The 26,277-nt window shown below is 41.7% G+C and overlaps 1 protein-coding gene across 7 annotated transcripts in view; it reads left to right on the plus strand.

Moving 5' to 3' along the window:
- Window positions 1-2,937: 2,937 nt before the first annotated feature.
- GLIPR1 (GLI pathogenesis related 1) overlaps window positions 2,938-26,277 on the plus strand; it is a 38,805-nt gene continuing 15,465 nt past the window's right edge. The window contains exons 1-5 of one of the 7 annotated variants that reach the window (XM_082351739.1): window positions 2,939-3,073; window positions 5,292-5,499; window positions 5,793-5,868; window positions 24,211-24,481; window positions 25,283-25,528. In XM_082351739.1, coding sequence (XP_082207865.1) covers window positions 24,308-24,481; window positions 25,283-25,528 — 420 coding nt within the window. In that variant the 5' untranslated portion in view covers window positions 2,939-3,073; window positions 5,292-5,499; window positions 5,793-5,868; window positions 24,211-24,307. Of the gene's footprint in view, window positions 3,074-5,291; window positions 5,500-5,661; window positions 5,869-14,193; window positions 14,335-23,222; window positions 23,261-24,207; window positions 24,482-25,282; window positions 25,529-26,277 lie in introns of those variants that run through there. The other 6 variants (XM_082351737.1, XM_082351736.1, XM_082351734.1 and 3 more) reach the window with 6 other exon arrangements.

Below are 26,277 nucleotides of genomic sequence, written 5' to 3' on the forward strand. Positions count from 1 at the left end.
CTGTCTTGTGAATGGACCATAGTCCATTCTGGCAGAAGATACCTGCCTCTTGGAGTAAGTGGAGTAGTCCAGCATGCAATTAGCAGGCTTCCACAGTCTTGGGCAGGGCAGAAGCTAAAGGCAGAAAGCGAAGGCACAGTGCTAAGGTAACTGCACGCCAGCTCCCTCAGCCTCTCCACGTGGCAGCTGATTTTCTTGCACACAATCTGCAGTTTGTACAGAGATCTTAGCTCAGCTGCTGAGGCCAGTAGTATAAACACTGAAGCATATGAGTCATTCTCTGAGGTCACCCCAGCAGAGAGGCCCTGAAGGAACTTGACGGAGTACACAATAAAAACTTCTCTCTTGCCTTATGAAATCAGAACAGCATTACTCCATAGTGAAACAGAAAAGGAAGCACCAGGCAGACTTTTACACTGAAATTGAGTTAACTCAAATTTGGACTCTTATGAAATTAAGAAATGCAACAAGAGGAGGTGAACCCTCAGTAAATGTTTTCCTCTGAAACATATCTATGCTAAAGAAAGTGTTTAGAAATATTTATAGAAGGACAAGTGCAGCTATGTTTAAGAGTTTAGAAATGTTATGTTAGTCAATTCTCATGTTAACATTGTCTTTGAATTCATACTTTTAAAAGTGACCACTCTGTTTAAGTATGAGCAGAATTGATCCCAGTGCTTATAACTTTGTTTGGGTGCTGTTTCTTTTGCCATATCGTACAACAAATCAAAGGCAAAATTTAGAAATTCCACTGTGGCCTCCTCTTTGGACAAAATATGCCTCAAAGTCAGCTAAAGTTAGGAGATGATAAACTAAAATCCGGCATAGACAGGGAGAGAAAATGGGAAGCACTCAAATATGCATATTGACAAGACACTCTCCCTGACCAAACTCTTTAGTCAGACTTCTCTAAACCCTGTTCCTGACTAAGCCTTGACTTGGCATCCTTATCCCCATCCTTGCCAAATGTGCATAGCCCAGTTTTAGCAAGAATCCTGCCAAATCAGTTTAGAGAAAATCTCCCCCACTCTTCAGATCTAATCACTCTAAATAGCTCATCAAATATCTCCTCCCCCACCCTTGCCACCTGATTACTCTGGCCTGCTACTAGTAATTTTCCATCCACCAAATCTCTCCCTCCCCCAACTCTGTTCCTTGGCTATAAATCTTGGCTGCCTTGTATTCTGAATTGAGCTCAGTTCTAAACTGAAGTCTCTTCATGGAAGCAACCTAAATGTCCATCAACAGATGAATGGATAAAGAAGATGTGGTACATATATACAACGGAATATTACTCAGCCATTAAAAAGAATGAAATAATGCCATTTGCAGCAACATGGATGGATCTAGAGATTGTCATACTGAGTGAAGTAAGTCAGGAAGAGAAAGACAAATATTGTATGATATCGCTTATATGCAGAATCTTAAAATGATGCAAATGAACTTATTTACAAAACAGAAACAGACTCACAGACTTAGAGAATGAACTTATGGTTACCAGGGGGGAAGGCTGGGGGGAAGGGATAGTTAGGGAGTTTGGGATTGACAAGTACACACTGCTATATTTAAAATGGATAACCAACAAAGACCTACAGTATAGCACAGGGAACTCTGTTCAGTGTTATGTAACAACCTAAATGGGAAAAGATTTTGAAAAAGAAAAGATACAAGTATATGTAAAAAAAAAAAAAAAATTGTTCCACCTCCAATAATAAAGGGTAAATTAAAACAAAAGGAAAAAAAAACAACTGAAGTCTCTTTTCCCCTATTGCAATAGTTTCTGAATTAAATCTATCTTTCCTGCTTTAACTAGTGTCTGGCTCTGGTTCTCTTTGACAATATGCACAAACAGGTACATATATACACATAGTTCTGATGTTAAAGGTCATATATGGTCTCAATGTCCATATGATGATGATGGAAGTATAAATTAGTACAAGTTCTGAGAGGGTAATTGGACATTCTGTATCTGAAATCTTTATAACACTCACACCTTGTTACTCAGTAATTCTATTTCTAGGAATCAATCCTACTATATATGCCTTATATATAAAGATATCCACAGCAGCATTATTTATAATAAAGAAAAATTGAAAAGAATCTGAATATCCAACAATAATTTGCTATGTAAGTTATGAGGCACTCATAATGGTTTGAGGAGACATTGTGCAGCCCTCAAAATGTTTGTGAAAAGTCATAATAACAAAAAACATACTTATGAAATGGTGGTAAGTAGAGAAAAAAGCAAGATACTAAATTGCATAAAACTATGCCCTCATTTAACAAATTTCTGCACGTGTATTATATAGATATTGAAAACATACATATGTATGTGAATGTATATATATGAACGTAAAACACTGAAAGAAGTACACCAAAATGTTAAAAGGTGGGGAGGGTCTTCTGAGGTGGACTGATAGATTTTTTTTTCCTCCTCAAAAAGTCAGGATTCTTGGGACTTCCCTGGTGGTCCAGTGGTTAGGACTCTGCACTTTCACTGCCAAGGGCCCAGGTTCAATCCCTGGTTGGGGAACTAAGATCCCGCAAGACACTGGGTGTGAGAAAAAAAAGAAAAAAAAAGAAGTCAGGATTCTTAGTTGCAAACAAAAGAAGCCACTCTGGCAAAATTAAGCAGAAAAATCATTTATTAAAACAAATAAGGTAGCTGACAGAATGATTGAGGGGGCTGGAAAAACAATCCCCAGACTCAGCTTCCTAGAGCAATGCCCAGGTCTGGTTGATAAGAAAACCATCATCACCGCTGATGCTATGTAAGAAATGCCAACAACAGGACTTTTCTACAACTGCTGGCTGTCAGCAATTCTAGAAAGCTGGCTGTTAGCAACTAAACTGCAAACCCCAGAAGCTGTATGTGTCTGATGCCACCCATCCAGCAAAAATGGAAAAAATGCGCAGGCTATTTCCTCATGTTGCTCATCTCCAAGTGATCAGAGGAGTGACATAACTGACTTACACTGTAAAAGGATAATTCTGACTGCTGGGAGGAGAACATAATGTAGGGGACAGAGGAGGAAGCGAGAAGACTGCTTAGGAGGTCATCGTGATAATCCAGGTGAGAGGTGAAGATAGATTGGTAGAAGGGGAATGGTGAGAAGTGGTTGAATTCTGGATATATTTCAAGGGTGACTCCTAGATGTTGGCCTGAGAATTTGGAAGACTGGGCTGTAATGTACTGAGACGGGAAAGATCATAGGTGGAGATTGTAACCAAGCAACGGGCTGGTGTGCCCGCAGCACAGAAAGCCAAACTCTGACAGCAGGTGCTTGGAGCAAAGTAAGGGTTTATCGCAGGGTGATTTTGCAAAACTTTGTGGTCTTATTTTAGGCAGTTGTGAGCAAGAGACAGTGAGGTGTGTGTTACTAATCTAACTTGATATGGTTGGCTCTGCTTGAGAAGAAAACTCTGGTGTCTCAAGAGGAAGCAGTCTACACTGATATCAGCTACTTCTCCTCCTCATCAATGTGATCTGAAGGTCTCCAGCATTTGTACCAGAGCAGATGTCAGGTGTAGTCTTCTTTAGCTGTGAAATGTGTACCCAAGGCTCAAGCCCCTGAAGTTTGACTGCCATCTAGGTAATGAGGAGGACCTTTCAAGGAGATTCAAGGGTAGTCTTTGTTCTTACTGATTCCAAATCAGAAGGATGGGAAAAAATTGGAAATGTTAGTTTGGAGAGTCCAGATATTTGAGGAAATTAGAATTCAGGATCCAGTCCAATTTACAGATATGTACAAATCCACAAAGATAATTAACAGGATTAGAACCTAATATAGAGAAAGGTAAAAACAAAACTTTTCTCTCTACCATCCCCCCCATTTTTATCAAAGATGACCTTGGTAAAACTAATTTGTTTGCATTAAACTTGGCCTGGTAATTTATATTGACTATATAAGCTCCTTTTAAGACTGCCTTGCTGAAACAAGGTACCACGTTGATTTTTCCAAGGGGCTTTATTGGCTCCATAAAGTCAACCTTAGTTCCTTAAAGCTGTCTGGTCATATCTGAGTCTATGCATATCTCTGTCAAACATGGCAATCCAGTCAAATCCTGGTACTATAGCCCATGTTTTCAACTGTGTCCTGTTACAAGGAGAACAGATTCTTATTGAACTTATGCAAATAACTAACTGTATTGCCATGAGAAGAATACTTAAGGGTTTCCAAATTCTGGAGGGATCAGGTAAGGAGAAAAAGTAAATATTTCATCTTTGTTTACAAAGGTATATTTTACGAAAATGCTGCAAGACATAGATAGCTTGAGAGAAGTTTCCTTAAATTTGGAAAAACAAAACATGAAAGAATTGGTAATATTTAAAACAGAAAGTCATAAAAATTATAATCATCCTCATCAGTTTATTCAGTCTGATGTAATTAATACTTGTTCTGCTTGAATCGAATTGTTCCATTAGTTTTGGAAATTTTACCCAGTTCAGTTTTATGATCTTAAAGTTATCAGAAACCTGTACTTGTCAAAATCCTTTGCATGAATTTCTCTGAAGATGAAATATTTTTGCAGAAACACCTCTGCAAAAGCATCTGAGTAAAACAGTAACTCTGTAAATGACAAAAGACTTTTGAAAAATGTTCATTATTAAAGATCTGATGAGAGTGCATTATAATGGAATTTTCAAGGATATTTGGTTATTTCTGTAACACATAATGTTTTATGATAATATCTGATCAGTTCACCCAAGATGGTCGTTCTCTTGCTCTCTGTACAGCCCTTGCTCCTAGTTCTGCTTTACCTACACCCTCCTCACAGGACTGATCTTTCCTCTTAATCATAGATCCTAATCAGTAAATGCCTAGATACTTGTCCCAGGCCCCAGCTAGTGATTGTTCTAAAGATTAGGGATAGCTTATCAAAGGGACAGACAGTTAAGGGCACGCTCCTCTGCTGTTCTCCCTGGTAACCAAAGAGCCAACCTGAGGTCAATTCCCTCTATAACTGGTAACTTCTCCCCTTTGCCCCAGTGCCCCCGCCCCTTGCCCACCATCCCGTAGCAAGGACTACTGCCATGTCCTGCCTGCTGTCTGCCACACACAGTGGGGTGTTGCCCCAGGACCTTGCTTCAGACACGGAAGATCCCCCCCTACCCACTAAACCATTGACGTCTCTGTCACTGACTCTGTAAGAGGGAAGAAACTTTGTATTCTGTTTCAAGTTAATCACTAAAAGGATGTTGCCTATAAGCTTAAATTATACATAAGGGTCCATCTGTGGGAACTCTGCCTCCCAGGTAATGAGCATTAAGCTAAAATACCTTCGTTTAGCTCACAGAAAACATCCTGACCAGGCCCACCTGTGAATGACAGCAGGAGGGAAGAAATTAACACATCCCCTCCAGAGGCTGATGGGAACCAGGAAATGAGGGACTTTACTTCCTCCCCTTTTAGTATAAAAGAAGCTTGAATTCTAACTCAGGCAAGATGGTTGTTTGAGAGAGGAGCTCATCATCTTCTTGGTCTGCTGACTTCCCAGGTAAAGTCGGCATTCCTTGCCCTAACAATTCCTCTCTTGGTTTATTGGCCTGTCATGTGGTGAGCAGTACAAGCTTGGACTAGGATACAAATTGTGGCACAGCCAGCCAGGATCCTTGCTACTCCTGGCTAGCCAGCCGGATTGGGGAATTTTCGGGTAAGGCCCTAGCAGCTGCGGGATCACTTGTCCTGAGGATCTTCCCTTCAAAATTCCCCAAAGCCAGAAACTAGCACAATATTGTAAAGCAATTATACTCCAATAAAGATATTAAAAAAAAAAATTTCCCAAAGCAGCACCAGCTGCCCCAGTGCTTGGCATTTGGAACAGGAATCAACGTTTGGGAGCAGCTGACGGGCTCCATGCAGTAGGGTAAGTCCCTCCGGTGTGTACAACTGGAAACTTTATTTCCTCTCCGTCTGGGGCTTTTTCTCCGGAATAAGCAAATCTGTTTTGTATTTGAGTAGGGTACCTGTTGGAGAGAGGAAAGAGTTTTTGGACTTTTACCGGATTTGTGAACTTGTTCATTTGTTTATTTGGATACTAGCATTTGTGTGTGCAGTTTGTGTTTTGTTTGTCTTGAATTTCTGTCTTTAAAAACGGGGAATGTTTCAACTATCCCTAAAGAAAGTCCTCTGAGGCGCATTTTGGATAAGTGATCTGATTATAGCTGTGAACTCATGGGTGAGAGGAAGACGCTATTTTATTTTAACAATGTGTGACCACAGTACCTGTTAGGATCTCCACAAGGGGTGTAGGCAGGGTTATCTTGGGACCCTGTGCACCATATACTGCTACTGTTGCTATGTTAATTATGTTGTTTATGGTCTCCTGTGTCATTGGTATGTGTAAAGCCCCAAGACCAAACTTGAGGGTTTATTTAGGATTTTGTTTGCCCTTTGGGTTTTTCATTTTGTTTAGTACTGTTTCTCCATTTACACCTGATCTCGGGTGGTCTCGGCCTGCAGCGGCTTGAAGCAGGGTTTCGGTTCCCGGCCAGTGATTGAGGTCGGGACACAGCAATGAGAGTACCGAATCCTAGCCACTAGACCAGTGGTCAGTGACAAGGCCCTGGCCCTATGGCTTTGCAGAAAAAGAATTCCCACAAAGACGGAAAGTAGTGAAACAAGTAAAGTATTTATTAGGAGAAAAAAGAAGTACAGTACATGTGGATAGACACACGGGCGGGCTCAGAGAGAGAATCGCACCCTCGTGGCAATTTGAATCACTTCTCTGGGGCATTTCTTCTGGATTTCCTTTGGCCGATCATTTTGATTTGCCTGGTTCAAAGTCTGTATTTAGTATAGCTCAGGATTTTCCCATGTGTGCACGCGCATCTCTTAGCCAAGATGGATTCTACCGAAGAAGCCTAAGGGTAGGTTTGGCAACTTGGCATCACTCCCCTTTTGACCTCCAGGGAGCCCTTCTGCACATGTGTAGTCGGGAAGGTCTCCTGACTTCGAGAATGAAGAATACATGGTCTCTTATCTTCTATCTGGGCAGGGCCCAGCTTCCTCTCTCAGTTGTCCTGTTATTCTGGTCTCGGAGAATCGAACTCTGACGATTTGCCCTGAGGGCCCATCTGTCTCCTGCCTCACACTCAAATCAGCTTTGTGATATTTAAAACTTTTACTGATGTCAAATGGAGGAAAAGAACAGGAAAAAAAAAACCTGTCCTTGTTGAAGAGTGAGGCATTCCCAGAAAGAAAAGTTTCCACTTGGTTCCTAAAATCAGCAAAAGCTACAAATAGAAATAGACGAGTCTTTTCCATAAATATTAGTAAAAAGGGCTTAGCCATGTAAACAGTTGAGCTTGATTTGTCTCATCTGCTAGAAACCCAATTTGAATCCAATCTGTTTTGTAACTGAGTTTTACGTTGTTGTATCTGATTCATGGCTGAAATTTTGGAATGGGAGCTATGAGGTCTGTGTTTGTAGGTGTGTTATAGATGTGTGGCATTACCGATATTAAGTTGTAAAAGATCTCTGCTTGTTTGACTTAAAGGAAATTAAGTGCTTATATAAATGCTCAAAATATAAAATTGGCCAGAATAAATTTTGGGTTCATGTGATCTAGGAAATAGTCAGTATTGAATTAGTATCTAGTATTAAAGTTAGCTTGAGCTTGTTGGTTTGATTAATACGGACCTATCTTTAGGGTTATCAACATTAAGTATAATACTTTTATTGCACCCAGGTTTACTAGAAATCAAATAAGACCTTATTATTCCTGTTACAAAGTTTGTCAGCAAGAAAAATAACAATATGACAAAGCTTTTAAGTAAATAAAATAGAGGTAAATGTGGTAAGAGTTTTAGGTGAACTCTATAGGAATAATTATGTTTTGGGAATGTCTATCTATAATAGTCTCTCCAGATTTTTATAGCTTTAAACTAAGTTAAAAGAAGAGAATTCATCGACTATCTGGGTCATTTCAAATAGGACAAAATATTAGAACATAAGTTTATCAATCAGGAAATGCTGGTATGACAGTTTACAATTACTTGCATCTTGGTTTTCACTAGAGATTAAGGTTTTAAGGTTAAGAATTATAAGGGAAACATTTCAGTATGAAAAACTGTAGGATGTTTGTCTTCAACAAAGAATGAATGAGGAATTGAAACAGGAGGGAAGAGGACAGAGCACAACCTTTGGAAGAATGACATAGCCCGAGAACATGACATAAACTGATTAGAAACAAATGGGTCCAAGATGGCGGACAAGTTGACTTTCACTAGACCTTGAGCCTCAGTTTAGCTCACTGTAACACATCAGCGAGCTAAATGACACACCCACAGGCACCATGACAGTTCTGACCCTAAAGGTCAAAAAGTGAGCGGTGGCCCAATTTCTGGTAATCCCCACCCCTTCCCCAAAATAGCTGGAATATTCCTCCCACTCATTAGCCTATGAAATTACCCACCCCTATAAAAACTGACAACTCCATACCCTGGTGCCTTTTCTCACCTTGTGAGATGGCCCACACTCTGTCTGTGGAGTGTGTTTCTCTATAAATAAATCCACTTCTTACCAATCACTTTGTCACTCACTGAATTCTTCCTGTGATGAGACATCAAGAACCTGATGTTTCATTAAGTCCTGAAACCAGGTGTGTGATCTCAGTTGGAAAACTGTGGGTTTTGGCTGGGTTCGAGTCCTGGCCACGTGGGTTCAAGTCCCAGTCTGACGTGCATGGTTTCAGCATGAAAATACATTTTGTTAAAGGGAAAAAGGTGGTTCTGTCCTAGAGCTGGTTGTTTCTAAATGGAAAAGAAAGGAACAGATGAATAAGGATACAGAAAGTTGTGGAACGCTTGTGGAGGAGGAACGCTGAAAGAGTTTTGTGCATTGTCAGGATTGGCTAAGGTAAGATTGAACTTAAGAAATAGAATTTTAAAGGTAAAGTGGTACAAAACCTGAATTTGGTTCTCTAAGAGGACAAAGTTTTCTTGAAATATTGAACTTTTGGTAACTGAGTTTAAGTGATCTGTATTTGCCATTGAGATCTTTTATTAACACTGGTTAAAATTTTTGATATATATATATTTTTTATATTTATTTATTTATTTATTTATGGCTGTGTTGGGTCTTCGTTTCTGTGCGAGGGCTTTCTCCAGTTGCGGCGAGCGGGGGCCACTCTTCATCGCGGTGCGCGGGCCTCTCACTCTCGCGACCCCTCTCGTTGCGGAGCACAAGCTCCAGACGCGCAGGCTTACGGGCCCAGTTGCTCCGCGGCATGTGGGATCCTCCCAGACCAGGGCTCGAACCCGTGTACCCTGAATTGGCAGGCAGACTCTCAACCTCTGCGCCACCAGGGAAGCCCCAATTTTTGATATTTTTGACAAGCTTCCCAAAGATCAAATTCTAAATGAAGCTCACTTGACCTCTAGTTAACTTTTGAGATTTTCCAAAGGGTCCCTGGAACACCTCAAATTATTTGGATTCTGTCCATCTCAGAGATAGGAATATTAAACTAACTAGGCTTACTTGGTATGTTAAATTACATGGGAAGCACTGTCAAATAAATGGTGATAAAACTTCTTAGATTGTATCATGGGTAAACACTTAATATACACATTCTGAAAATTATATGGAACTTCTAAAGTCCTGGAATATCTTGGTAAATGATATCACTAATAATTTCAGTAATTATCTTAAACTGTATGTCACAGCAGCAACCAAGTTTCTTTTCAATTGCATTGTAATCCCAGCTGGTTGATGCCAAAGCAAAAAGGCATCCCTTTAATGGTTAGAGATGATCAACTGCTATTTATGGTTTTACAGTGGCTTTTGAATGACTATAGCAATTTTGTACAGAAGCGGGGAAGAATGATGAAATCCTTTATGTTCAAGTATTTGTCTTACGACATCAGGGAAAATAAAAGGAAGGGAATGAGAGTGAGAATATGTTGCTTCAAACCTAATTCCACTGACTGAGCTCACAACTTCCCTTCCTTCTAAGGATCAATTAGAAAATCCTGTGTTGACGTAGAGAACTGACTTATAGTTGCCAAGGGAGGGGGGGTGGAGGAGGGATAGATTTGGAGTTTGAGATTAGCAGATGCAAACTATCATATATAGAATGGATAAACAAGGTCCTACTGTATAGCAAAGGGAACAACAGGCAATATCCTGCAATTAACCATAATGGAAAAGAATATGAAAAAAAGTTATACATAACTGAATCACTTAGATGTACAGCAGAAATTAACACAAAATTGTAAATCAACTATACTTCAGTAAACTTAAAAAAAGAAAAAATCCCGTGTTAGTTTCTGGGGCACAGGGACTTGGTCAGGTGTCACCATCTAAGACCCATCTAAGACCCAACAGGGCACCCAGTTTGGGCCAGGAGCCACTCCCAGGGCAGGGCACTTTCCATTCCTGTTACCTCACATGAGGGCTAAATGCAAATGACCAGCCAGCGGGGTTTCTCAGACTTGTTTAACTGGAAAGACTGCAACACTCATTTATAGGGAGGATCCTCTACGCCTGAAGGCCAACTGGCAGCACCCACAGCTGAGCCAAATTGGAGCCCCAATGAGGGAAGAATGCCCGTATTAGAGCAGTACGTATTAGTGCATCTTGGCAGGGCTTTGAAAGAGGGAACCAAAGCAAAAGAGTTTGAACAAAATTCAGGAGACTCGGCAAAAGAACAAATTAAGACCTCTCTGAATTTTTGGAAAGGATTTATCAGGCCTACTGACATCATCTTAATGCAGATTGTGAAGCTCCTGAAAATATAAGAATGGTAAACTCGCTCTTTTTTGGGGGGGGCAGGGAGGGCAAACTGCTTCAGATACCAGGAGAAATTGCAAGAATTAGATGGTGCATTTGGAATAAATCCTTCTCAGTTGGTGGATGTTTCTTTTAAAGTGTTCAACAGGGCGAACAAAGAAAGAAGATGCAAACAAAACGCCACTTTTTGGACAGCAATACTGGATTCCCAGAAGGCTAGTTACTTGAAGAGAGGTAAGCCACTATTCGAGAAGGAACATGTGCTTCCTGTAAGGAGAAAGAACATTGGAAAACAGATTGCCCTAGGCCAAACCATAAGAAAAACAATAAAAGAGGCTCTCATATAGTAGAAAGAGAGGAACATGATGAACAAAGAAGCCCAGGGGCTCCCTTGGACTTGAGGTGCCTAATTCCCCACAGGAGCCCCATTTAAAAATTGACAGTGGGGAATGAGCTGATTAACTTTCTGATAGACCTCACACTGAAGCTTTCCACCAGAACAGCTTGACATCACAGTCTAAAAATAATAAAAAGACTGCCATCAGACCTCCCCAGATGGGGACTCGAAAACAGAGGAACCTGCCACACCGAGGACTGGAAAATAGACTTTACTCAAATACCCTGAATTGCAGGAAATTTCTGATAACCTGCTAGTGTTTATGGATACTTTTTCAGGATGGGAGGAAGCATATCCCACCTGGACAGAAGTCTCTGAAGTGGTTAAAGCCCTCCTAAGGGAAATTATCCCCGGATTTGGGTTAAGGCATTGAAACTACTTTCATCCTGCAGACCACAATCAACAGGAAAAACCAAGAAAGTGAATCATACATTAAAAAAGAACATCTCTAAAATATGTCAAGACTAATTTAACCTGGGATAAGGCCTTGCCAGTTGCCCTGATACAGATCGGTGGCACCCAGAAGCAGGTTTAAATTAAGCCCCTTTGAAATATTGTGTGGTAGGCCATTTCCAGGTGTCTGCCCAGGCGAGAGAATCTATAAATGCTCTAAGAGACCCAGCAGTTGCCAATTACATTAAAACTTTGGGCACCATAATCTCTTCATGAGTTTGCCCCCAACAGGTCTGCCTATCCAGCTGAAGTAGATGGTAATTTCACTGTAGCTGGAGAAGAGTCAACTTACCTATTTATGTCCAAATAAATAGCACAGGAATTTAGTATATGTATTGGGAACTGGAACAAAAACCCCAAGTTCAATTACAAATTAGATAAGAAAGTGCTAAGGGGTTTCATCAGGTTCAAATAGTTGTAGATAAAAAAGAATCTTTAGTCAGGCCTAAGGAATATTCATCACCTCCATTCAGCAGAAAGCCAGGGAAGTCTTCGTCCCTTTCCCCACAAGACTGGAAGGGATATTGACAGTAGGGTACTGTAATAGGGAAGAACCTTTTGTATTTCAAGTTAATCACTAAAGGGATGTTGCCCATCAGCTTAAGTTATACATAAGGGTCCACCTCCCCGGGAACTCTGCCTCCCAGGTAATGAGCATTAAGCTAAAATACCTTTGTTTAGCTCACAGAAAACATCCTGACCAGGCCCACCTGTGAATGACAGCAGGAGGGAAGAAATTAACACAACCCCTCCAGAGGCTGACAGGAACCAGGAAATGCTGGTCTTCACTCCCTCCCCTTTTAGTATAAAATTTGCCTGAATTCTAACTCAGGCAAGATGGTTCTTTGGGACATGAGCCCAACATCTTGGTCTGGTGGCTTTCCAAAGAAAGTCACTATTGCTTGTCCCAACAACTTGTCTCTTGATTTATTAGCCTGCCAAAGGGTGAGCAGTACAAGCTTGGACTGGGTAACATCTCCGGGCTCTTTCTTTGATCTTGAGGCTGGGCAAGTACAGGACTTGCAGGCCTGAGGGATGCAGCCCAATAGATAATAACTGGCCTTAGGACTGATAATATTATATCAGGACATATCAGATTTTCAGGAATTTCACATAATTTCCAAAACACTTATATACCTATGTAAACACAACATAATCCTAGATCACATTAGCTTAGTTTCTGTTATTTTAATTTATATAAGTGCTTTTTAAGCCAATTAGGTAGAGCTCTTCTACAAATTAATCTTAGCAATACCATCCACTGATAGATATATATCTCACATCTACTATCTATATAAACACACATGAACATACAGACAGATGCAAAGACCTTATAGACTTGTTCTAAAATTTCAGCCATGAGACAGGTACAATCATGTAAAGCTCATTAGTTATAAAAGTTGAATCTAAGTTTTTCTGGTAGATGGAATAAGTTAAGGTTACCTGGTTAAAGCCTTTCAATAATATCTGTGGAGAAGCACTTAAAAGATTTTTCTATTTGCCCAAGTTTCAAATTACCTTTCCCCCTTTTGTTTTCCTTCTAACAAGAATTACTTCCTTTAAGTTTATAGAATATTTATATCTCAAAGCACAGGGAAGGAATGCAAGTTCCTCCAAGAAGGACTTTGGTTTCCCAAGGCTAATATTTACAGACCTCTGAAAGGGGGGGGGTTGGGACTGGTAAAGGAATAAGTGAACTTTGAACTGCCTCCAAAACTGCATTTCTAGTTTTACAAGGAATTTAGAGATAAGGAATTAAGAGCAACTGTCTTTAAGCAATTGGGTTGTAACTTAAATGACACCAGAGGTTGATCCACCCAAAATCCTTTTATGAGGGTTTTAGGTAGTTCTTCTTTCTCTCTGGGGACATGGTTTCACTTTAGCTTAGAGGAGGAGGCTTAAGAAAATTCCCTTTAGGCTCTGAATATCAGTTTCCAATTCGGCCAAATTTCTGATCATAAAGTTATTAAATCCTTTCAGAGAAAAACAAATACCGTATGCTAACACATATATATGGAATCTAAAAAAAAATGGTTCTGATGAACTTAGGGGCAGGAGAGGAATAAAGGCAGACTCCTAGAGAATGGACTTGAGGACACAGGGAGGGGAAAGGGTAAGCTGGGACGAAGTGAGAGTAACATTGACATATATACTCTATCAAATGTAAGATAGCCAGTGGGAAGAAACCGCATAGCACAGGGAGATCAGCTCGGTGCTTTTCAACCACCTAGAGGGGTGGGAAGAGGAGGGTGGGAGGGAGACGCAAGAGGGAGGGGATATGGGGATATACATATGCATACAGCTGATTCACTTTGTTATACAACAGAAACTAACACAACATTGTAAAACAATTATACTCCAATAAAGATGTTAAAAAAATAAAATAAAAAAATAAAGTTATTAAATCCTTTCAAATATCTTGCTAGGTTTCAGCTGGAACAGACAGTAAATATTTCTGGCAGTATTAAATAACTCCATGGACCCAAAAGGCATCTTAGTGTGCAAGTTACCACCTTCCCAAGATCTAGAGTCACTCCCATAGATAGCTAAAGAACCAATAGCCTGCTTGTCCCAGGCAGGCAGAAAGCCAAGCCAAGCTCTTAGGACACAAAACTAGACAAGCAAGAAGGCAATAGTTGTCCCTGGGAGAGGAAGCATCAATAACCAATAGGTCTGGATTTGGAAAGAAAGGGACGTGAAATTTTACTTTTCTCTCTCAGCTGAGCATTACAGAGATTCAGGAGATTGTGGTAAGAATTCTCACCCTTCAACTGGCTTCTGCCAGTTTTTCCAGGAATCCCCTCTGCAGACTCTGGTTTCTTATTCATTTTAATTTTAACTTCCTTTGGCTGTTTAAGAAAATGGCATAGCTTAAAACTTTCCCAAGGAATCCTTTGGAGTCTTGGAGTCCCATCAGTTCTGGAAGGGGCCTATAAGGGAGCATAACTTTAGGGGTGGATTATGAAGGCATTTGAATTGATGTTGACAAATCATCATAGGCCCTTGAAGGGCAACCTCTTTTCTAGTGTCCCAGTTGATTACAACTAAAAACAACAGTCGCTAGGTCAGCGTTTTAATGACGGGCCCCTAGGAATGTGCCCTGTTGGGGGCCAGGTACTTTAGGTGCCTGGCCCAGAAGCTGTTGTACCTGTAAAGCTAATGGTTTGGTGAACTTTTACTTATGATCTCCTGTCTTTAAATCTTCATTTGTCTTCTGCAACAATCTTTTTTTATTTTTCCCCCATGAAGCTATTTTGGAATTTTGAAGCCTTTTGAATTCCTTTGTGTACTAATTAAAATAGGTATCCCATTCTGCTTGCTTAATTTGAGAACCCTTACTTTCAAGTGCACTTTTTAAATGATCTTGTCTAATCTGAATGTTCTGTCATGGCCATTGTAATCTAGGTTGTAACTCCCTAAGAGCTGGCAGCAATTTGGTAGGACCTGGGCTGAAAATGGAGATTAACCCACATCTCTGTCCAGCCCCCAAACTGTTTGACCCCCAACCTCATGGTTACCAAGCCAAATTCTTGGAGCTTCCACGACAAATAGTTCTTACCTATAAAATAGGTGGGTGTGCTGTAAGGTAGTACACTTAGCTCTTTGGATTTTAAGGAATGCATTTTTGATTTATTTAGTTAAGCTTTTGGGTCTCTCGGTGTCAAACTAACATCTAAAAAGTGATGTGCTGCTGAGTTGGAAATTGTGTGATGTTTCACAGTGCACCTTCTTGCACAGAAATTTTCTAGAGGTTGGCGGGTGACCTAGTGTCAATCTAACCCATTCCGTGACCAACTTACCCTAACACAGGAGTTTTCAGGTTAAGTGGTGAGTGCTGTAACAGTTCTTAAATGTTCAATGCATGCCCAACCATTTTTGCAGCTTTTTGTGACTCTCAAGTTTCTCCCATTATCAACTAGACTTTGCTGGACTTAGTCCAGTTCAAGTGGGACCCAGTCCAACCTCAGACTCAGTTTGGTTTTTAAGTTGGACCCAGTCAACTCTGGCCAGTAACCACCATGGAATCTGGGGATTGCGAGACAAAACCAAGGTCAGAGTTTCCAACCAAATAGGGAATTGCAGAAAGCCAGTTAGATGGGGAGCTCCATGCAGAGAGAGTGGAGCTTAAAACCAAAAGGAACTTACCAATGGCCCTCGAAAATAACAGGAAAGACAGTGAACTCAAAGGTTGTATGGGGTACCACACCTGTGTTTCTCTTTGTCCCTAAATGCCATCAGAAGATAACTTTGGATCCCACTGTCACTGCCACCAAATCTGTTAAGTAACAAAAATTCAACTAAGTAAATGTGAAGGTCTAACTGGCTTTATCCAAGAATTCATGAATTGGGCAGCAACCCATCTAACAGAGAGAAGCTCAGAGGAGCTGTACAAAATGGAAAGCTCATCTTCTTTTGGCTGATGGAAAAGGGGCTATGTGGCAGATGACCTCATTGGCACGAAACAGAAAATTCCAGACTGAGCAATTAAGACTACATTTCTGGGGGAGGTTCTAACTGCAATTAGGTTAGGTATTAAGTCTTTGTGAGCGCAACATAAGTGACTCCATTTGGGGCCTGTGGTTTCTTTTTTTAACAATTATACAGATCCCATGGTTCTCTGAAATAAAAATTTCAGTTTATTTTCTGATTATAAAGATAGTTGGGCTTCCCTGGTGGCGCAGTGGTTGAGAATCTGCCTGCCAATGCAGGGGACACGGGTTCGAGCCCTGGTCTGGGAAGATCCCACATGCTGCGGAGCAATTGGGCCCTTGGGCCACAGCTGCTGAGCCTGCGCGTCTGGAGCTTGTGCTCCGCAACGAGAGGGGTCGCGAGAGTGAGAGGCCCGCGCACCGCGATGAAGAGTGGCCCCACTCGCCGCAACTGGAGAAGGCCCTCGCACAGAAACGAAGACCCAACACAGCCAAAATAAATAAATAAATAAATAGCGTTCCCTTTAAAAAAAAAAAAAAAAAGATAGTATATGCTTATTGTAAAAAAAAAAAAACAAAAAAACAAAAAACATAAACAACAGAGAAAGGAATAAAAAAGTGCCACTATTCAGAGATAAACCCTGAAAACAAATCTTTCTTAACACACACATACTTTTCAAGGAGATTATGGTGAAGACCCAAGATAAGAAAAGGAAAGACTTGGCAAAGTTGTGAGCCTGTTGAAACAGGTAAAAGTTCCTGTTGTTCTGAGCAAATGACTTCTTTGGGCTTTTGTTGTGGGAATGTAGTATGAATTAAGAAGTTTGAGGGTTGTAGCTTTGAGGAGCTAAGTTGCTCTGCAGAATCATGTAAAAAATGGTCTCAGTAATAGCAGACTCCATTTTGCTTATTTTTGGAAATTAGAGAAAAGTAATTAGTTTATTTCATTACCAAGATAATATTGCTTATTCTTGGGAGTTGTACATGTACAGCGTGGTTTGCTCAAGCAACCACAAAACATCACGGAATTTCCTTGCTTGCAAGTTCTCACCTCTCTTGTTCTTGTGTTCAAAACCCAGGCAGTCTAGTTCAGAGACCCACAACAAGATGGAAAGCAGGCTTCAGGCCTCGTTACCAACTCAAGCTGGAGGAAGGTCTAACTGTTGATTGTCCCTCCGTTGATCAAAAGCTTGCCTCTGAGCCCTACACAAGGAGATGCTTCCCCTAGGTCAATATAATGGAAAGGAATGCTGGTATAAATTAGGCAGCCTGAACATAATTGAAATTATAATATATGAGTACCTTGTGAGGTGATTTTTTGTGCATGTGTGTGGCAACAATAATTCCACCTTAGGTTTCTGTAATGTTTCTTTACTTTTTAAGAGTTGCCATTAGATATTAATACCTCCCCAACCCCATTCCATTCTCCATATCTCTTGATTTTCTAAAACACTGGTGTTTTCTAAAACCAGATTACACCCCACCTATAGCCCTATAGTAAAATCTCTCTTATAACTTCCCAGCAGCTTTGTGATAAAATCCAAATCACTGGCAGAATCCAGAAGTCCTCCTTAATCTGAGTCTTATAGCTCTTCCTGATTGGCATAAAAGCACCATTTGGATTCTAAATTCCATGAGACCAGGCACCATGTTTCCTACCAGATGTAAGCAATACTTGAAGTCATCTTTATAGAGAGAGGCAATGTGAACTGGCTCTTTCTCTATTCTTGTCATGACATCATGTTTCCAACTTCACAACTAGAAATCCAGTTCCTATCCCCCAAATTTCTTTCATCTCTCCATCCCTTTTTCATTTGATCAACACCAATCCAGCTCAGTGAAGACCTCACTGCTATATGTAGGAAGCCATCTCTACTTTTCCCAGAATGGGTTAAGCATCCTCACCGGTGAGTCCTTAGCCCTTGTTCTCCTCTACCCTGGTCTTCAACTCTCCCTGTCTTTGTCACCACCAGCTCACAGCTCTTACCACTGTCAGCTTCTTGAAGGCAGTGACTATGTTTTTATCTTGTATTACTAACTTGAATACACAGAGCAGGAATTTAGTTGTGTTGAATTAATATGTTAGCTAGTTCATTTGATCCTCCCAAACCCTCTCTGATTAAGAAGGTATAACAGAAAAGGTCCTCTTAGTCTCATTCAGTAAAGGATTAGAGAGGCTTCAGCTGAGGATTAGAGAGTTTGATAATTCATCTGAGGTTTTACAGCTAGTTAGGAACAGAGCTTAAACTGAAATCTGAAATTGAGACCAGTATTCTTTGTACTGTTCTCTCTCTCTTTGCCCCCTCTTTCTCATGGGCACGCTCTGTCACCCCCCTCTACACACATATATTACACACAGGCATCTGTGGGGAGGGGAAAGTTACCCCCTTCCCCTCTTGATTCTTTTTGGCTGGTCATATAATTAAAATGGCAAAAAGCAGATTAAGAGGAGAAAATCAAGTTTAATATGTACAAATGGGGAATTCACATAAGCATGAGAAATTACAAAGATAGTAAGGCAAGATGAGGTATATATGTCCTCCTGGACCAAGGAGAAGGAGGTAGAGGTCTGGGACTTCTAGGGGAAGTAAGATAATCCACAGGAAGATGAAAAGAGTTAATGCTTGGTAAACAAGTGTTTGCTGGGACATCTAGAGATAGTGGGACTCAAAGAAGACTTTGATCAAACAGGCCTTGCCAGGTTCTTTCCTGTCTACCACACCTAGTTTATATTATACTCTAGTTATCTATGATGATAGCCCCTTCTTGGAGCGGGCCTTCTATCTTAAATTCTTTTAGGCAGTTAGGGGGACAGTCAGATGTTCTTCCCGAGTCTTTTGTGCCTTGCTTGTTTTCAGTTTGATGATAATCTGCACTTTGGGGCGGCCTGCCCTGAGCCCCATCAGTTCCCTCCTCTGAAACCTCCTTAATTTCATGTATAAAAAGCTGACCTGGTGACAGTGGAGATACAAGTAAGTAATAAATTGGTAAGAGATCGGCAAAGGGAGAAGAGAACATATATTAGAATGAAGATACACAAACAGGAAGGAACAAATTGGAGAACATTTCCCCCATGCCCTGGTAAACCAGTTCCCCAATCCTGGGACTAAGTCCAATGATATGTGTGAGCTCCCTTTATCTGATGAAAAATGTTAATCTTCTCTTTTAGTAGATGTAAGTTAGATATTACTTGCCCTGTGATTCACAGAAAGCAACGCTTTTCACCAACGACTGCACAAACTCTCCTCCTTGCTGGGCAGTCAGTGTATTTAGGGCATGATGATTTTGGAGCACCACAGAGGCTAAACTATTAACTACTTCTTCTTTTTTTTTTTTTTAATTTCCTTTCCCGTCTTCAAGCAGTTTGGTTTTTGTGTGTGTGTGTGTGTTTTAATCTATCTATTTATTTATTTATTTTTTGCTGTGTTGTTGTGTCTTCGTTTCTGTGCGAGGGCTTTCTCCAGTTGCGGCGAGCGGGGGCCACTCTTCATCGCGGTGCGCGGGCCTCTCACCGTCGCGGCCTCTCGTTGCGGAGCACAGGCTCCAGACGCGCAGGCTCAGTAGTTGTGGCTCACAGGCGCAGCCGCTCCGCGGCATGTGGGATCGTCCCAGACCAGGGCCTGAACCCGTGTCGCCTGCACCGGCAGGCAGACTCTCAACCACGGCGCCACCAGGGAAGCCCTAAGCTATTAACTTCTGATTGGAGTATTTTCAGGGTTTGCATAGCAGTGTTGAACTCTTCTTCCATTACTGCAGAGAGATTGCTTTTTCCAATTCATAATCTTTAAAGCTTGGGAATAAGACCCTCAGTGCTGAAAAGACATTGGGATTGCGATACGCAGCAGATTCCCTGTGATCTCTCGGCAAGCATGTTTATGTGGCACAACTTTACGAACAAAGGAACTCATGTTTGTAATTTGGCTGGCATTTAGGGTGGAGTATTTGGTGACAGAAGGAGACTGGTATCCAAATCCACATGGTCCTGACCATTTAGTCAGGAACCCTTTATACATTTGGTTGTCACATAAAATAAAAAGACTAGAGTGGTTTACAGACAAGGTTAGAATGGAAGCTGTAATTCCCAGGGTCTGGGGTATTCCATGACTTTTGCCAGTGGTGCTGTAGTGTCCAAACACCTCCATTCTCCTGTCAACATGTGAGAGTGAAACAGATTGCAAAATAGCTGATATAGGAGATCCGTTGTCTGGTTTTGGCAGCTGTAAAGCTTATTTCTGTCACCTAACCAAAGTAAGTCCAGATTTTTGATCCACCCGTATATAGTTTGTGGTTTGGGGCAGCTTAATCATGGGGGCAGCTGCAGTATCCTAAATTGTACAAGGGTGACTTCTGAGACATCCGGAACATGTGGTGATTTGGCAGACATTTGTTCCCAAAATGGTGGTGCTAGAGTCATTTGCAATTTCCTTGAGAGGTTTAAAGATGTCACCTGTGGAACCAAACCACAGAATTTGATTTGCAATATTGTCCTGGTATGTCACCCAAGAAAGGTCCAGTGTCATGTTTGCTTTTAATGCAAAGGGAAAAATTTTCACCTATTTATCTGGGTAAGGGACAGTCTTTGGGCTTCTACAGATTTTTTTCTGGGGCCCAAATGACTCACTAAAACAAGATGCAGAGTGATGATTTTCTCGTCACGGATATCATACCCTGCCGCTCATCCGTCTTACGTACTTAGCCCACCACGTTCACATCAGCAGGAACCAAGACTAGTTCAGGCTCTTTTGCACTATCCAGATGTTGACATAATCAACAGTCAGGCTGAGTTAGCGTGGCCAGGGTTTGGTAAATTAGCATAAGGGGGTAAGGGAGGGTTAGTAAGAACAAAACACAGGTTGAAAACGAGCCCAGAGTGGAGACTTAGAGGAGAAATAAGATAGCAAGAGACAAGCACTCTCCAGCTAGCCTTCTAATAAATGATTAATAAATGCAGAGAAAGGATTTGTTAATAAGAAAAAGTGGGGTTTTTTTGTTTTTTCTTTTTAATGTGTGTGTATAGGGAGTCTTAAAAGTGGGGAAAGGGAGATAGGTGAAAGTGAGGCTTCTTGATCTGTGATCTTGGGAAAAGCTGTCTACTTCATGATGCTGGCTGCTTCTGGGGCCTGGGAATTGGCCCTGCAAATCTTTAAAAGTCACCTGGGGGATCTGTCTCCCACTTGTCTTGAGAGGGATGTTCTGGGCCTATACTGGCATGGCTTGCATGGATCCAGGAGGATTTTCCTTTTGACGACAGTGTAGGTGGTTGGCAGTACCTCATAAGGTCCTTCCCAGGGAGGTGACAGCACATGTTTTCTTCTAAAGACCTTGAGGTACACTTGGTCTCCTGGTCGAAACAATGGCGAGGCTTATCAGTTGGTGGAAGCCAAGACCCTTTTACCTGCTTCAAGTACATTTGTTGTTGTGTCTAGCTAGTCATATCATCAGGTTGTTCACTTAAGTTCCTATAATCTTCACTTAACCCAGGAACGGAAGGTTTAGAAATACCAATGGACATTGGGTATCAAAAGACCATTTCGAAAGGGGTCAGTCCATCTCTCCTACTTGGAGTATTCTGGATCTTTATAAGGGCCAAGGGCAAAGCTTCTGGCCATTTAAGTCCAGTTTCTTGACAGATCTTTCCTAAAGTTTTCTTATGTCTAGATTTTTACATTCCACTTTCCCTGAGGATTGAGAATGATATGGGGTCTGAAATTGTAATGAGTACCCCAGAGTTTTTGCAAGCAAGTGCTTTATGTTGTAAAATGAGTTCCTTGATCTGATTCAATCCATAAAGGAATGCCAAAGTGAGGAATAACCTCAGTTATTAATGTCTTTACCACTGTTGTGGTTGAGGCACGTCTAGTCCAATAGGATTCAGTCCACCCACGAAACATGTAGACAACAGCCAAACAGTGAGAATAGCCTAAAGTTGGGGGGAAATCTATAAAATTCATTTGGAGTGCCACAAAGGGGAATGTGGGCCTTGGAGGATTTCTTGGGGTATCCCAGGTATTTCCCAGAAATTTGGGGAGATTTACAAGTAGTGCACAGGGAAATACTTTGGTCAGAAATTTTATGGATGCCAGGGCAAAACCAATTGTCTTGTAGTCCCTTAATTCTCCCCCATCTGCACATATATCCCAACTTGATGGGATATAAGCCAAAAGGTTAAAGGAAAGGGGTCTATAGGAAGTCCATTTGACCTGATGTATCCACCTGGTAATTGTTTAGCACCCTTATTGCACCCATTTGCCTTTTTCAGACTGCGGGGCATTTGCTTAACAGTTGATAAAATCAGTCAAGAATAAAGGCAAGTTTAAAAATTCGGTAGAGAAGGAATAAGGGTGTCCATTTTGAGCTGGATTTTAGCAACTCTGTCAGCCTGATCATTTCCTAAAGATATAGCATTTCCTTGGTATGGGCTGAACAATGAACAACAGCAGTTTTAGAAGGGAGGTGAATATCTTGTAATAAGGCAGCTGCTATATGGTCATTAGCAATAAGATTACCTGCAGAAGTTAAGAGGCCACGGGATCTGCAAATTGTGCCAACAGCAAGGCAGACTCCAAAAGCACATCTGGAATCTGTGTAAATAGCGGCAGTTTTCCCTTCTGCTAAGGTACAAGCTCTAGTAAGAGCTATGAGCTCAGCAACTTGGGCTGATTTTACTGTGGCATCAGAACGAGCATCAGGAGTCCCATGAGGGGAAACTGCAGCATAACCAGTTATGTTTCCCAAGAAATTTCATTGACAGGAGCCATCACAAAATAGAAGTCAGTCTGGGTTACCTAAAGGGGTGTCTGAGAGAGCCTCTCGTGGCTTTGAGACCATTTCTACGGCTGCAAGGCAATCATGTGTGATACAGCGGGGCTCTCCATCAGGGAGGGGTGGTAAAGTAGCTGGATTCAAAGGGTTACAACGACGTAAGATGATGAGAAAGTCAGCTCATAAGTGGCCTGTCACCGTGTAGAGAGTTGCTGTATCCTTTGAACTTGTAGAATAGCTGACACCGCCTGGGGAACACAGAGATGAATAGGGGAGCCTAACATGCCTAATTGGCTTTGTCAATCAAGGCGGCAGCTGCAGCCACCGCACAGAAGCATGGGGCACACCTAATGCCGCAGGAGCTAACTGGCATGAGAAACACGCTACAGGGACGTATCTTGAGAAGCAGAAGATTGTCCTAGAATGCCTGCAGCAGTCCCGTTATTTTCATGGCAGTATAGATGAACAGGTTTGTCAAAATTAGGTAAGCCGGGCTTCCCTGGTGGTGCAGTGGTTGAGAATCTGCCTGCCAATGCCGGGGACACGGGTTCGAGCCCTGGTCTGGGAAGATCCCACATGCCGCGGAGCAACTGGGCCCGTGAGCCACAACTACTGAGCCTGCGCGTCTGGAGCCTGTGCTCTGCAACAAGAGGCCGCGATAGTGAGAGGCCCGCGCACCGCGATGAAGAGTGGCCCCCGCTTGCTGCAACTAGAGAAAGCCCTCACACAGAAACGACGACCCAACACAGCCAAAAATAAAATCAATAAATAAATTTAAAAAAAAAAAATTAGGTAAGCCAAGAATTTGGAGTGTGGACAAAGCTTATATTAAAGCTTCAAAGGAGATTAATGCCTCTGAAGGGCCAGGAAATAGGCTCTGTGTTGTGATCTAGGAGAAGAGCACACACAGAGGTTTAGCAAAGGTTGCAAAATTAGGAACCCACTGGCAGCAGTAGCCAGCTGCCTCCAGAAGTTTACGTAACTGTTTTTTTCATTTGGGGGAGGGGAATGGACAAAATCGACTCAACCCCATCACATTCAGCATTGTGAATGAATTCTAGGTCGAGCAATGATGTTAACCAGATATTCTAACCACGGTGTGCTGATGGGACTCCAAAAAAAATGTTTTTAAAAAGTATTTGGCAAGACCTTTATTGAAATAAGAGATGTTTTTGTTTAACCACCAGAACCTCAGTAAAAATTGGGACTATTATTTCTGGAGATTCCAGAACTTCCTTTGGAAACATCCCCCAACTCAAAAGAAAGTCTGATGTAGCCTCGTAAAAATCCACGTTGTAATAGGTGCTGTGTCACTGAGAACCACCGAAAAGACAGGGTTAAGGGCACAAAACGAGCTGCAAACCATATATGGAGAAACCCTTTTCTTCACACTTGTGATGAACTCATGTTCTGCTTTCCGTTTTCTCAAAGCAGAAGTCGACTGTGCTTTGTAAAACTGGCTCACCCACCCTCGGGACCTGCAGTGCCTCTGGATTCCAGCCTCCGGGGCTCCACGCCAGACAGTCTGAGCATGCGAGTCACACTTGCTGTGACAGCCTGCATGCTCTCTGTGGTCTCCGGTTCTTCCTCTCCAGCAAATACTTTGCCAGATATCGAAAATGAAGGTTTCATCAAAGACTGTGTTCGAATGCACAACAAGTTCCGATCAGAAGTGACTCCAAAAGCCAGTGATATGCTGTACATGGTAAGAAAAACATGAGCGCTTGTGGCAGAAGTCAGTCAAAAACAACGAATGTGGATTGATTTTGGTGGTGAATCCTTGCTAATCCTGACCAGTGCTCTCGCGGTGATGAAGGTGTGCTTTAAATTCACCACCTGCGATCAAAACGAACCCAGTTTCGCTCTGCCTACTCAATTCTTGTTATAAAGCAAGTATGTTTTACTTCTCTTTTTGGACACGTCCTTTGCACACGTCCTCAGGTGCAATTTATGTTTCTTTTTTGCCTGTTAATTTTTATGAGGTTTTTTTGGTTTCACTTTTTGTCTCTAAGTTGACTTTTTTTGTTGCCGGCAGAGTACTGACTTTCTCAGGAAGGCCGCAGGGCGTCTGGGGGAAAGGCTAGGATTCTGATTCAGTCAGGCTTGGGTTTGAATCCTAGGTCTGTGGCTTTGGCCTGGTTTTTAACGTTTCTGAGCTTCTTACGATAGGGGCTACCGTAGGTATGAAATTACAGAAAATATGTGAAACCAGCATATGTTATTTGGCAACATAATAGACCTTCAGTGAAATGTTGTTCTGTGTCACTCACTTTGATTCTAAATTCCTCGAAACTAGATTATCATGTCTCCCACTAACCCTAGTCAAAACTTGAAGACCATAATATGATCCTTCTCATATGGAGGACCTACATGTTTGTGGTCCTTCTCCATTCTGGACATTGCACGTCACCTCCCATGCAAATTCCCACTTTGCTCACTGCGGTTACAGCGTTGGGTAACAAGTTCCATTCTTGACCCTCCTAGTGTTTCATATTTATTTCTGCAGACTTGGGACCCAGTACTAGCCCGAATTGCAAAAGCATGGGCAAGAAACTGTCAGTTTGCACACAACACACAGCTGAAGCCACCCCACAAGCTGCACCCAAATTTCACTTCGCTGGGAGAAAACCTCTGGACTGGGTCTCTGTCCCTCTTTTCTGTGTCTTCAGCCGTCACAGACTGGTACAACGAAATTCAGTACTATGACTTCAAGACTCAGAAATGTGACAAGGTCTGTGGCCATTATACTCAGGTAAGTATCTGCCTTATATTCTCTTGAAGCCGTCATTTCAAGGGTGAGGAGAAAACTGGAATCTGGTGTTAAGAAAAATATAGAGTAAGCTAGTGTCCCTGTAAATATGAGAGAGTAGGGGTTACAGGCTTACTTTAAAAATAAATAAATGGGACAGACTCCAATACCAGAGGAGATAGTGCTTGAAGAGTGTAGTTACCTGGACATAGGTAAAATGTGAGGCCCACCAATCTGCACAGCCTTTGAATAATTTTGATCACACCTGTCTTCCCATGGTATTTTGTTCCACTTGTGAGCAATCAAAGGACCTTATGAGTGAACGGATTTATTCCAGGTACGAGTTCTCTAGGAAATTTGAGTCAGTTGTTCTGGGACTATAAAACTGGGAGAAATAAGCCTGTCAGACAGAAGCATCAATAAGAATTGAAGGGGACCTCCCTGGTGGTCCAGTAGTTAAGACTCCGCGCTTCCACTGCAGGGGGGCACGGGTTCGATCCCTGGTCCTGGAAGATCCGCATGCTGCGCAGTGTGGCCAAAAGAAAAAAAAATTGTGGTAATAATAGTTGATGCTTCCATATCCTCTTAGTCTTTCAAACATGGACTAAGAATCTATGATGTGCCACATAAAGAGGAAAAAAAAAAAGTGCCAGACCCAGTGGAGAGGTCAACATATAAATTTGTACAAATAATCCTGTAGCTACCCTGCACCCACATCTACAGTATTAGTCTCAATAGCCACATTCAGAGCG

The sequence above is a fragment of the Balaenoptera borealis genome, assembly GCF_965194805.1.
Source record: "Balaenoptera borealis genome assembly, chromosome: 13".
NCBI lineage: Eukaryota > Metazoa > Chordata > Mammalia > Artiodactyla > Balaenopteridae > Balaenoptera > Balaenoptera borealis.